Below are 14,299 nucleotides of genomic sequence, written 5' to 3' on the forward strand. Positions count from 1 at the left end.
CTCAAAATATACTCATTATGTATGTTAAGTAAAAACACCATATTATGATCAATAGGAATGTCATAATCCTATGCACACAATAAGAATACATATCTTATAAAAATAAAAATATCCTAAAAAACAAATACAAACTTTGGGGAGTAGAATAGGAGGTATTAAGGATAGGAAAAACTTTTTCTTTTAAATAATCCTCTAGGTATTGCTAGAATTTCTACAACTAGCATTTAATTGTTCTACAATTTTAAAAATCCGTAATGGAAAATCATTACTAATGACATTACTACTGATAACATGGTAAATCCAGTGTTGTTAAAATCAAAATTTCTAAACATTACTTAGTATTCCTTAAAAAATATTTTTAACCACTTCTAGATACTTATAAACTGGGCTAGTCAAGGCAACTTGTATTCAGTTCATCTTTGTGACCTAAAGGCTGGTCCACTTTAGGTTATTTTAAAATTAACTAACTCTAAAATCCCTCTAATGGCTTATTCACCTTATGTCTCTCCTCTTTCAATTTTTAAAAGTTCATACACCTATATTTCACATTAATAAAATCATAATTAGTAACTAATCCCATTACCCTTAGAGTCGAAATCAAACTTGAACTTAGTTCCAATAGATCTTATTCCACATCATCAAATAACATCTCTAAGCTTCCTGGTGACCATGTCCTGAGCTACTTTCCTCCCTCACATGCTTCTGCCATGATATGCTGCCTCATCTCAGGCCAAAGCAATGGAGTTGGCTGACTCTGGACTGAGGCCTCTGAAATTTGCCGGGAACTGATGCTTTGCAGTGCTGGGGGGCCTTTGTGTCCACTAGGCAAGTGCAGTACACTAAGCTGTGCCTTCAGCCCTGGGTCAATTTTTTCTTCACACTTGCATACAGGAACTCCCAATAATGGGAAACTCATGGAACAGCCCAAAGTAAAGGATTACATTATCAATTCAACAAAAAGGGGTGGTTTAGGGCTTCAATGGGAAAATACGGAAGATTCCTTTTGTAAGGTCTTCGCTTAGCAACTAGATGGCCATCTTAAATGACAGCCGCCATTTTAAGAAAACTTTTGCTTTCCTGCCCAAGGGCCTTTCTGGGAAAGGCTCACCACTCCCTTTTACCAACCCAACCCTTCACGCCTGCGGTTCTTTCCCACCCTAAGGCATATCACCACTCCCTCATACCAACCTCACCCTTAACTGCCTGCTTTAGGATCCCCCTGTCTCTAATCCCTGAACCTGCCCCATAAAGTTCCCAAACCTCAAGCCCCTATTGCCTCTCTCTGGAGAGATGTGCCTTTATCTGTCAACTCTGACAAATAAACTCTCATGTGTATCTCTGAAAAATAATAATAACAGCTCTATGTCCTGTCTGCTGTCTTTTGTATCAGCCAAGCCAACCTTCTCAGTTTCCTTCTAAGAGTCTCCTGTGTTGTCCTCTAAAGTCTGGAATAACCACCTATATTCTTACTATCTGATTACCTTCCTCAAAGATAAAATGTCTTCTCCTGTTTCATCCATGTCAGCAATTCAGTCAATATTGTTACTTACATTAGTGCAAGCGCGCTCACACACACGTGCACGTTTGTTCTCTCTCTCTCTCTCTCTCTCTCTCTCTCTCTCTCTCTCTCTCTCTCTCTCTAAGAAAAGACAGACCCCTGGTCATTGGCATTTACTTGCATGTCCTCTGAGGTGAGGTGTTCTAGGCACTCAGTGAATGGTCATGAATAAATTTTATGAAGATTCCCCATCATATTGAAGTTTTTGAAGGTTCACTTTTTGAAGTTTCCCTTGAAATCATGAGAGACTTAGGTTATTATTTCTTTGATCACAGTAATTTTGATGATTGCTATTGTTACAATTTTTAAGCCACAGTAAAAGCTCATATATCTGCCTTGAAGAAGAGGTTGTAACCCCATGCATTCCACAGAAATGAGAAGCAATAAACCTCTATGGTGTCACTATTGCTGTTTCTAGCCTCATTTTGTTTATGGGCAGAGACTGAAATCTTGCCATCCCCTTATTCCTACTCTAAAAAAAAAAAAAAAAAAACATGCTTACAAAAATAAAACACTTTTGTCTGTCTATGTGTCCTATCCCCTTGAGAAGGTTAATTTATAAGAAGTAAAGTTTGTGTCAAATGAATATTGAACACTTGAGCTTCAGCCAATATAACAGAAACTGAATTTTTAATTTCATTTTAATTAATTTGAATGTAAATAGCTTCATATCAACTAGTGACTACTATATTAGCACAGTTTTAAAGTTTTGGACACTTCTGGCCACATTCTTAAATGCAGTCCTCTTGGATCTGCTGAGTAGTTTGTAGTTGGATAGTGAGCAGAGACAGTCCTTCCTAGTTTGTGGAGCTGGAGAAAGAAGATCCGAACCATTCCCAGCCTGTTCCAAAGGACTAGGGTCACCTTTTGAAGTTCCTAATTAATTGCCATGGTTTTAAAACTTCAAAATCAGGAAAACCCATGGATTCTTTTTTTTTTGAATTTTTTAATATTTATTTTTTAGTTTTTGGCAGACACAACATCTTTGTTTGTATGTGGTGCTGAGGATTGAACCCCGAGCACGCTACAGCTTGAGCCACATCCCCAGCCCCAACCCATGGATTCTTAGAAGGTGTTGGTGAAGGGCTCAAAGCAATGTGGGTCAATCTTTTAGGCCAAAGCATGGAGCTAAGGAAACTCTGAAGCAGCTGTAAGTTGCTTCCTCCTGCTGCTGCCCCAGCTCCTGCTGGACTCCAGGGAAGAATGGGTTGTCTCTTATGGAATTATTATTGGAAATCTTCTATAATGTTGGGTATTAAAGTCCTTTTAGATTTTCGGACAGTTTTATAAAAATTTTATTTTCTTTAGTATATTGTATTTATTTAATAAGAACCTTGTATATAATTAAAATGTCTTGTTTTTTGTTTTAATGAGAGAACAGGCTATTCAATTTTACCTAAATGATGTATTATGGCAGATCTTTATTGTGCAAAAAAACCAAATGGATTCGAGATTATTCCTGATTGTTTAGGTTTACTTTACATTCACTTGTTACTGTACTTAACAACAACAAAAAAAATCATTTCCTTATGAAAGAAATGTTGAATCTGTACTTGGACTTTAAATAGGTCAGTAATTGCTAATTAAAATAAAACACTCTACCATACCATAATTGATTATTATTTAAAAGTTTAGCTCCTTTTATCTATGATACCACAACAATTTTGTTTGATTTTTAATTTATTATTCAGGTGGTTTTCATGAGTTTGTGGGAAGTGAGGAAGTAGTATTCTAGTCCTGTTGTTGCAAATCAGAGTCTTTGTTCTGAGTTTTATGGAAAAGTTCATTATTAAAATGCTTAAGTCCTATATTTTCTTTACTTGGCATAATAGATTTCTTTCATCTCTATAAACTTAAATTCTAGAATACATGCGTGCCTCCTAATATTGTTGTTTAGCTCTAAAGTCTTAATTCACTGCTTTTTTTTTTAAACAAAACATCTGTTTTTTACAAAACATAATGGGGGGACTATTTCTGGTGAAATTTTTGTACAAGTTTTTAGGCATTCAGATCATATGCCTTTTTTGTTCATTGACTGTACACATTGACCTACATATTCCCAAGACAAAAAAAAAAAAAAAATCAGGGCATGTATGCCTGTTGAGAATCCAACAGTGACCCTTAATTAGTAATTTTATGTGTTCTACTTCTCCTTTCTATTCTGTCTTTGTGTTACTTTTAATGAGAATCTGTAATTTAAATAGAAGGTTGTGTGTACTTGTATGGTTCCCTCAAGGAAATGTTTTCCAGGCTTTAATCATTCTTTTTTTTTTTTTAAGCAGGAAGAGAGAGAGAGAGAGAGAATTTTTTAATATTTATTTTTCAGTTTTCGGTAGACAGAGCATCTTTATTTTTTATTTTATGTGGTGCTGAGGATCGAACCCAGTGCCTAGCGCCTGCCAGGCGAGCGTGTTACTGCTTGAGCCACATCCCCAGCTCCAAGCTTTAATCATTCTTCTACAACCTTTAGGCATTTGGTCCTTTCTGGCTACCTATACTATTATTTTTTAATACTTTTAAGTTATTCATTTTGACTTAAAAATTTAACAGGATAATATTTGATATTCCTGTGGTAGCACTATAGTAAAACTATAATCACTATTGAAAACAATCTTACCCATTCTCTAAGTAGGAGTTAAGCTCTAATTGTGCATATGTAAATTCTGTGAAAATAAAATAGTTCTATTCTAGCTAGCCTTAATGCTCAGGGTCTGCCTGAGTGTTGTAAAATTGAGTAAAAGCATATGTTAGAAGACCAGTTATGATATATAGAACCAAACAGGCACTCTCCTTCATGTGATCAAAAAGATTAAAGAACAAACAAAGAATCATTTCATAACCAGTCAAATCAGTCATAGCTGGTCTTGGAGAAGCCATGCTGGTTTAGAGAGCTTCCTGGATACCTGAAACAAGGGAAAATGTTGATTAGGGTTGGCTTGAAGTACATACCATAAGAGAACCAAGATTTCTCTCCATTTGAATATTGAAAAAAATAATTCTAGAGGTATATCTGCAAGTTAAATCTGTATCCTATTACTCGTTCTCTCCTTTAATGCTTTCCCTTTTATATTTATATAGCTTTTTTTCTGATCCATCATTTTTTCTCTTTAATATCCAGGTACCTTTTTTATTAAAATGTTTTGGAAATGTAAAGATAGTTTATGGAGGGGATTAACTGTGATAATTCTGTAGGTAATGAATGTTTATGCTTAATAAGAAGATGCACTAGAATGTGGGTTCAGCACAGACCTTTATTATGCAGTAAAGGAGGTTCAGAGGTTTCAACTGATTTATACTCACTTTACCTTAACTTCTCATTGCACTAGAAATAATAGTTTTAAATAATAAATAATGGAACTAAAAAGAAATAATAGTTTTAAATAAGGCTGTCAATTTAGCTTTTTAACTACCGTTTATATCAAATATTCTTATTCAGTACAGGAAGCAGCTCACAAGTCTTGTACTTTGCTTGTAGTGAATAAAATAAAGTACTCCAGTGACATCTTGTGGCTACTCCAGCACAAAGCCCAAATGTCATTTCCTTGAAGAGATAGTATTTCTTAACCTTCCTAAAATCATTGCCCATAAAATACATAAGAGTAAACTTTTCCATATCATGATGTAATGGAGGGCCACTCTCGAGCTCAGAGAATCACATTAGTTTTCTCTTAGTCTGCATTGTCCCAAAAGAGCAAAAGTATAGATAATAAAAGATCCTTAGGTGGTTATTTTCTAACCCCATGTTCCTAGTCACCCTTAGCCCTCCACACATGTAGAGCTTCAGTCAAGGCAAGGTAGGTAGCCAAATGTGTTATCTTCAAATCTTTAGCTTAGACTGAGTTGAGGAGGGCTTTTATTCCTAGTACCCTTCTGGAATTTGAGAACAGTGATGCAGGGATAGATCACTGGTTTCTAGATAATCATTTAGAAGTCACTCAATATTTGTTGAGTGAATAAATTTTTCTATGAATCTTCATTACCCATGACTTAAGCTTAAATTCTGTCCTTTATATTCTGAAAACAATAAAAATGTTTAATAATTCTAATTATTTATATTTTCTAAAGCTGAAAGTGCTTTTTTCTTTCAAACTAAGCCAGAAGTTTCCATTTGCATTCATTTTAATCTGCCCTGTCCTATATTCTCAGACCTCTGATTTATTCTTCAGTGGCATTCAGTCTTATTGCTGTCTCTTACCATTCAGGGAAAAAAAATAGGCCTACAAAGAAAGAAGATTCTTCTTTTACTTGAAGAACCTTTTTTTCCCAGTGTTATTTGTATTGGCTGATATAGAATTTTTAAACTGCATTTCTCATAAATAAGGAGAGAATGATGTCATATACGTGTGTCTTTTCATTCCCATTTCTGTGTATATTTTCTTGTTCCTTTTATATATGTCACCAAACCTTATGTCATCTCACAATATTGTATTTATGGTAACCGAGCCCAATAGTAAACCTGTATTATTGCTAGCATTAAACCCATGTTTGTTAGGTTAGTATCATTCAGCATGTCATTTCTTTTGCAGACTTCACCTCACCTTACTTCACTTCATCTCTGGATATTCTTCAGTGACTTAAAATGAGCAAATTCTTCCAAAAGTAACCTGCAAAGCATTAAATGTTATCTGTCCCTGCAAAGCTGTTAATATAACACTATAGCTCTTGAGGCAATCATATGATTAGGTTTGAAAGTTTTTTTATTACAAAAAAAAGGGTTTTTTAAAAATTTTTGTGTTTGTTTACCTAGACTAATTGGAAACTAGGTTATTACAAAAGGATGTGTTTGAGTCATATCAATGAGCTAAAGGTTTTCTTGTTTTTAGACTAGAAGAAGTAGAAGAAAAATATCTAAAGAGAGAATCAAAACCAGAAGATATACAGATGATTACAGAACTAAAAGCCATGCTTACAGAGAGAGACCAGGTCATAAAGAAACTAATTGTAAGATATTTTATTTTTGTTATAGCCCTGTTATTTATCAATAGACTATTGTTTGAGAAAACATGGGGAATATTTTTAAGTAATTCTAAATGAAAATGAAAAGTACAGAATATCTCCATTGCAATTGAACATTTGACACGTCAAGTATTAAATATGTCATTACCACTAAACACTTAATATACCAGTGAAGTATATCTATGTATGTGTATTATTCATATAGAATTAGAACTGGCTGGGAAGGAACAGTTAACACATCCATGCACAGTTTAGGAAATCATGTTAATTTCCTAAACTGTGTTCCACCACACACTGATCCAGAGATGCTATATAAAAAGGATTCCAGGTCTCTTGTGGACTCAATAACATAGAAGTGCCAAGGGCCCTGAGAAGAGTGTCTGGGAAGAAAATACAGATTTAACAATAAATAAATGTCCTTCATTAAAGCCATTTTTCCTTAAGGATGAAAAAATATACAAGTGTTTTAAAATTTATAAAACATTTCAGAGTCTTCTAAAATGATATGTCAATAATTAAAATACTGCTTTTTACTGCTACTAGTAAATGAACATTTTTCAAAGTAAAACAAGAAATAAAATCCTAATCACTGTACATGTTCATTGATTTATTCAACTAAAAACTTTAGATATTAGCATACAAAGAAAGCATTGAGAGCAGTATTTATTTCTTAAGTCCTTTTATTAAAAGTATATTTCTTGGGCTGCAGTTGTGGCTCAGTGGCAGAACACTTGCCTGCATGTGTGAGTAACTGGGTTCGATTCTCAGTACCATGTACCAATAAATAAAATAAAGGTCCATTAACAACTAAATATATGTGTGTATGTGTGTGTGTGTGTGTATGTGTGTGTGTGTGTGTGTGTGTGTGTGTGTGTGTGTGTGTGTTAGAATTTAGGAAACTCATCCTGGATGTTTTCTGGATCTAGAAGTACCACTGAAAACAAGAAGGTAGATTAGGTTCCATAGATGGAACTTGGGAGGAGGCCTTGGGTAAATAGTGTGGTACACTGTTTCTATCCACCAATCACCCAGTGATGTAAGCAGCATACACATGAGCACAGGCTTCATAGATATCTCTATCTGGTAGCTTTAGACTCATGGAAAATTACTATCTTTTCACACATGCAATTACCAGTTTTGATAAATATATTTTATGGTCCATAAAGTAGCTGTTGGTTTTCCAGTTCTTACTTAGGAGGGGTATTACAGAAGCATAATTTATCTTCACAGAAGGGTAGGTTTCATGCATCAAAGAATAAAGAAACTTTCCAAAGTAACACAGTCAGTCACTAGCAGGGCCAGAAATGCAGCCAAGGATTGTTTCACCCTCATGAACACCATAGTTCTGTAAGACTGTAAAACAGCATTTATACATTTAAGTTTCTAAATACTCAACAGAAAACGTTGAAAAGATGTTTATAATTCTTTTGCACAGGAGGATAATAAATTTTATCAGCTGGAATTAGTCAATCGAGAAACTAACTTCAACAAAGTGTTTAACTCAAGTCCTACTGTTGGTGTTATTAATCCATTGGCTAAGGTATGTACTATAAACACTGTAAAATAGGGGCATGACTTACACTTGATTAAAAATTTACTAAATTATTTGGAGAGGCAAAGAATAAAAATCACAAAAATGTTTTTTAATTTAATAATCTGGCACCAGAATTTATGAGTTCTTTATTAGTTTCAGAATGAAACTGTTTAATATTTATTTGATATGCCTTAAAATATTTTACTAATAAAACCTTGGTTCTATCTTTTTGTTTTTTGTATTTCCAAAGGGAAAAAAAACTACTAACTCTCCTTTTGTAGATTTCTTGTCTTATCCTTACTGATCACAATCCTTCATGGGGTCCAGAAAGACACTCCAATCTTGGAGACCCATTGCTATCCCTAGCTTAAAGCCTACAGTCTTGGGCTGGGATTGTAACTCAGTGGTATAGCACTTGCCTCTCACATGTGAGGCCCTGGGTTCAATCCTCAGCACCACATAAAAATAAATAAATAAAAATAAAGATATTGTGTCCATCTACAACTAAAAAAAATATTTTTAAAAAAAGCCTACAGTCTTAATGGAATTTATTTTTGTTGTCCAGAAAAGGACTTTAGTGGGCTGAGCACTTGTCTCACATGTGTGAGGCACTGGGTTCAATCCTTAGCACCACATAAAATAAATATAGATACTGTGTGTTCATCTACAACTAAATAATTTTTTTAAAAAAAAGAAAGAAAAGGACTTTACTTCTTGAGTATCAAAATTAAATATAGCTTATTCTCATACTTTATTACTCTCCTAAGACATATAGAAGAGCCTTGAAATGGACATGGCTAGATCTTATACTTTCTTTTACCCCAGTTTCCATGCCTCTGATTATAGTGCTTTGACTACGTGGGTATTCAATGAATATTTGCTTAGTTGCAAAATTTCAACATATTTTTGTCAATTCACCATATATTATTCTGGAAATAAAGCAAGTGATGAATAAGTAAATGTGTATCATCTTCCCAGGGGTTATGAATCTTTGGGGAGAAGTCAGTAGTAGAATAAATAAAAGTGCTAATGATAAAGTTATTTTTTCTTAAATATTTTATTAAGTTTTTCATCATGATAATTTCTAGTAGGCCCTTACTCACAAATTTTGCTTCCAAAGCTCTTAAAACTTCTCTGTTAAGAACACTGAACCCATACTTCTTTTTATAAGTTAAAATGCTTCAAACTTTGAACTTAAAAGTGTTTTGTGCAATGAAATGACTAAAGTAGAGACTTAAGAAATTATATAGACAGTTCTGAAGAAATTAACAGGTGGATGGATGAATAGAATTATTTTTAAAGTGATAATTTAGGATTATATAACCTTTTTAGTTGTAAATCAAAATTATAAGACTTGATGAATTAAGACATTAGAAATATGTTTTCATTTGTTATTTTATTGGAATGAAAATTTTCAACTATAAAACCATTACTGTAGAGCTTCACAAAGGATGCTTTTGATTTCTTAAAAATAGAGTACTTAGTATGCCCTCTGGTGATTAGAATAAGAAAATGCAAGATAGATTTATAAGAACTTCTCAGCTACATTTGATCCCTAACAATGACTTCAGTTTTCCCAAATAGTTCTGAAGAAGGTATTACTCTTCCTTCTTTTTTTTTTAACAATAATGTTAAAATAGCCTCCTTGTCATACAATCTGTAAATCACAGAATATGACACAAAGGAAAATGTCTAGGTAGTGAGAAAATTACTTTATAATAAGTGAAAGAAAAGTACTATTGTGTACCCTAATTGTATTTTTTTCAAACTCAAGTCATTTTGAGAGAAAACCATAAATTTAATTAGCATACATCTAATTATTAAAAAGTAAAAATATTCTAAATATCTTTTAAAATTTTTTTAGTTGTAGATGGACATAAAACCTTTATATATTTATTTGCATGTGGTGCTAAGGATTGAACCTAGCCCCTTATACTTGCCAGATAAATGCTCTACACGTAGTTTTTATTCTACATAACAATATTATACTCATTGATTCTAGAAGTATGAATAAAATATTTTGAGACTAAAAGATAATGATTTGCAAGCTGCTAGGTCTGCAAATGTGTTCTTTTTATCTCTATTAATTTTAAAGACTGATTAAAATTTTATGTAAGAGAAACATTGACTGCTGGGCGTGGTGGTGCACGCCTGTGATCCTATTGGCTTGGGAGGCTGAGACACGAGGATCACAGGTTCAAAGCCAGCCTCAGCAACAGCGAGGTGCTAAGCAACTTGGAGGAAACCCTATCTCTAGCAAAATACAAAATAGGGCTGGGGATGTGGCTCAGTGATCAAGTGCTCCTGAAAAAACAAAAAAAGGGGGGAAAAACATTGATTACTTTTGTTTTCTAAACTTTAAATTAAAAAAAAAATTATGAGCCAGCCAAAGCTTCTGCCAATTAATTGAGAAATTAAACTGTTTTACAGATTTAATTTTCTTTCCTGAGAAAGCTGTCACAGTGAATTTAAAACCAAATTATCTCTCTAAGGTTTAGGTCTTAAATAGAAATGTGAGATTTGTTTCAAACTACATTACCAAGTATTTTCTCACTCCTTTTTATTTTCCAGGCAAGAACTGCCTCCCTTTGACAGATGATTAAAGTTCATGGACTTCTCTTTTAAGATTATTTTTGACTTTATTCCTTCTCCTAATTTTAGCCTAAATCCATGTAACCTGATGATATCTGCAAGACCTACTCTTTCCCCAACTTGTTTCCCTTTTCCTTCCAATATTCTCTTTCCTTTCCACATCCTTCTCCTCCCCTAATTTCACAATTAGTGGTTCACAATTAGGAATGAACCACTCCTGAATGTTTCTACCTCATTCTTTCTGTCCTGGTAGCATGTCTGTCTTTGAGGATTCCATGTAGATAACACTTCTAAGGATCCCCAGACCACACTTTGGGTAACACTGGTTAATTTTTAACATCCTAATTTAATACATACAAAGCTTCCAAAATTTTCCCATGACAAATTTACATCTTCTACTGTTGTACTGTTCTTATTTTCTCATTTGTCCTTATGCAGGGACTGTCCTCACATGTATTATTTTTAAAACAGCAAAAGAAGAAGAATGATAAATCACCAACAAACAGGTTTGTGAGTGTTCCCAATCTAAGTGCTCTGGAATCCAGTGGAGTGGGCAATGGACATCCTAACCGCCTGGATCCCATTCCTAACTCTCCAGTCCACGATATTGAGTTCAACAGCAGCAAACCACTTCCACAGCCAGTGCCACCCAAAGAGCCCAAGACATTTTTGAGGTGAGCCCTGTCTCACCAGTTATTTTTTTTCTTTTCTTTTTTAACTTGAGAAAATTTATCTTCTTACATTACAGAAATCCACTACTCTAGGAACATCCTAAGAAATATTACTGTGAAATATTTTTAAAATATTTATATCACCTCTATAGTGAACTCCCTTTTTATTCTGTTCAAAGAATTTTTTTTTATTTTATTGTCAATCCATTTTCAAATGATGGAAGAGGTGTTCATGTAATTCACGTGTTTAACATTTTAATATTTATGGATGAATTTGCTTCATTTTTAGTATTGTCACCAGTTTTTTATTAATAATCTATCCTTATTGCAGAACTTTAAAATAATTTTTATTAGTTGGCTTTGTTTCTGATGTTTTTTCTTACCTGTTTACCAGACTTTTTGTATATGAATCTCTGTAGAACTATTGATTAAATGTATTAATTAATTTTTACGTGAAGTGCAGCTATCAAGCCATTAGATAAAGGCAGAAAAAAGCATTTGTTTTATGCTCACCTTACTACAGCTTTTTTAAAGCTCCTTTAAGTTCAATATTTTCTATTTTTATAATTTTAAAATTTAAAGACTGTAAATGTCAGGTAGTACCACTAATAAGAGTCTTACAAGTAGAAAAGTTTTCTTTAAAACTAAGTGATTTATGATGTAGTTAATGACTAATTTTAAATAGTGAAAAATAGTCAAATAACATCTCTGAATGTGACTTCTGCTAAATACTTTGTGTTGCTTATTTTCCTTTGTGCATGGGTACGTTCAGGTATCAGTAAGATGCATGTGCATGAGCTCAAGGAACATGACTACTGGAGTTTCCATTACACATTGTTGCGTGCCTTGTAATTTCCCCCAAAGACGGTAGGGATTCTTTTTTTTTCTCAAGTAACCTGAAGAATCTTTAGTTAAAATTAAGATAGTATAAATTATGTAACTTTGAAGACAAAGGAGAAATTCTATTTTTAATGCACTCCTTTTCTTGGAGTATCTGCTTATAGAATTATGAAATGAAAGTCTAATATAAATATGCAAATAGTAAAAAATACTATACCTTGACTTAGTTACTTTAATTCAATTATATATAAGGACATATCTGTGAAAATCAAATGTTTTTGTCAGATTCTGAAATTTTAATTAAATAAAGGGGAAAGGTACTCAAAGAGAATGTTATTTTATTCTCTCTTAATTCCCACAATTTTTCCAGAAAATTTTTTTCAAAGGTGACATTATTTTTCTCAATTGTTTTGTTTTTTTGATTTTTAATATTTGTGATGGGGCTCCTCCTTAACTGACTGATGCACTCTGGTGCTCTCATGAGTGGAGAATTGATCATAGTGTAGAGGAAGTAGCAAGTCATTAAAACATAGCTTCTAACATGGGGAACCAGTTGGGAAAATCTACATTGATATTTTATGTGCTTTTTCCCTTTATTTTGCAAAACCTCTTAATGTTGGGTTACATTCTCTCTTTTTGTGAATTCAGTCCTCCTCAGAGTGAAGCTTCCCCGGTGGCTTCTCCAGATCCCCAGCGCCAGGAGTGGTTTGCCCGGTACTTCACGTTCTGAAAGAATTGTGTTGACACAGCTCTGTGTGGACTGTTACTAAGAGCATGACTTTATACACATCCTTTTGTGAACAGGCTTTCCTGTGTCAAACACTGTGAATGAGAAAGTATTTGTTTTCCAATTTAAAAATCCACTGTATTTCCTGTCATATTTATTGGAATCACTCTATAAGGTACTATAATATGTGTGTAATTATAGCAGTTATTTTTTTTGAGATGGAAGAGTCTTTAATCTTTATAATTACTGCATAATAAATTTTGTTAAAACAAACAAGAATTCTTTCTTTTTTCTATTAAATTTGCTTCCATTTTTAAATACTTTTTAAATTCCAAGTGAGACTTAACAACAAAAGTATATTGCATTAATGATTATGAAATCAAGTTATTTGACTTTATTAATTATAAAAAAAGTGATAATTCATTATTATGTATAATTTTAACTAAATTGTTCAAATTTACAAGACTAGAATTGAAGCATTTGTGTAAATTCTGGACTTTGAAGAATGTAAAATAAAACATTATTTTAGTAATGCATATTTTTAAAGAATCTGGGTGAACTTGATGAATACAAATAATACATGACCAGTGGGTGATTATAATAATGTTAAATACCAACTTTTTTTAAATGGTTACATAATAGCCTGTGCTAAGGAGCAGTGTAAGAATTATCTCATTTAAACCTCATAAAATCCTGAAGGAATAAACCATTGCCTATGAGTTTGCACAGTTGATAGCTATCCCTGTTATTTTCCTGGAAAAATGTTTCTACAAAATACTTAATTTAAATTGGGATTTTCTTTCCCTTTAACTAAAAAAAAAGAAAGAAAAATGAGTTTATGCTTATTGTATTTATTTATATTTTAGATTTTAAATATTTTACATATTTTTATTATAATTATACATAATATGAGGGTTCATTGTTACATAGTTATACATGTACACAATATAACCATATGATCTGATTCATATTATTGCCCAGAATTTCCCCTTTCCCTTCATCTTCCCCCACCCCCATTCCTTTTCTCTACTTTACTAGTCTCCCTATAATTTTTGTGAGATTCTCCCACCTACATTTCCTTTTCCTTTTTCCTCTCCACATATGAGAGAAAACATTCAACCCTTAACTTTCTGAGATTGGCTTATTTCACTTAACATAATGCTCTCAAGTTCCATCTATTTTCCCACAAATGGCATAATTTCTTCTTTATAGCTGAACAAAATTTCATTGTGTATATGTACCACATTTTCTTCATCCATTCATTCATGAAGGACACCTTGCTGTAAACGTTGTTGGGCATGTATCATTATAATATGATGACTTTAATTCTTTAGGATACCAAGGAGTTATATAGATGGGTTATATGGTGGTTCCATTCCAAGTCTTTTGAGGAACCTCCATATTGATTTCTATAATGGTTG

At 33.1% G+C, this 14,299-nt stretch overlaps 1 protein-coding gene across 14 annotated transcripts in view; it reads left to right on the plus strand.

Annotated features, from left to right (window-relative positions):
- The window catches only part of Fam184a (family with sequence similarity 184 member A), a 125,956-nt gene extending 112,542 nt beyond the window's left edge, over positions 1 to 13,414 (plus strand). For 4 of the 14 annotated variants that reach the window (XM_021733791.3, XM_021733786.3, XM_021733789.3 and 1 more), the window contains 4 exons: positions 6,382 to 6,499; positions 7,950 to 8,054; positions 11,079 to 11,314; positions 12,800 to 13,414. In XM_021733791.3, coding sequence (XP_021589466.2) covers positions 6,382 to 6,499; positions 7,950 to 8,054; positions 11,079 to 11,314; positions 12,800 to 12,881 — 541 coding nt within the window. In that variant the 3' untranslated portion in view covers positions 12,882 to 13,414. Of the gene's footprint in view, positions 1 to 6,084; positions 6,228 to 6,381; positions 6,500 to 7,949; positions 8,055 to 10,619; positions 11,011 to 11,078; positions 11,315 to 12,083; positions 12,179 to 12,799 lie in introns of those variants that run through there. The other 10 variants (XM_021733787.3, XM_005336094.4, XM_021733793.3 and 7 more) reach the window with 8 other exon arrangements.
- The last annotated feature ends 885 nt before the right edge of the window (positions 13,415 to 14,299 follow it).

The sequence above is a fragment of the Ictidomys tridecemlineatus genome, chromosome 8 (genome assembly GCF_052094955.1).
Source record: "Ictidomys tridecemlineatus isolate mIctTri1 chromosome 8, mIctTri1.hap1, whole genome shotgun sequence".
Lineage (NCBI taxonomy): Eukaryota > Metazoa > Chordata > Mammalia > Rodentia > Sciuridae > Ictidomys > Ictidomys tridecemlineatus.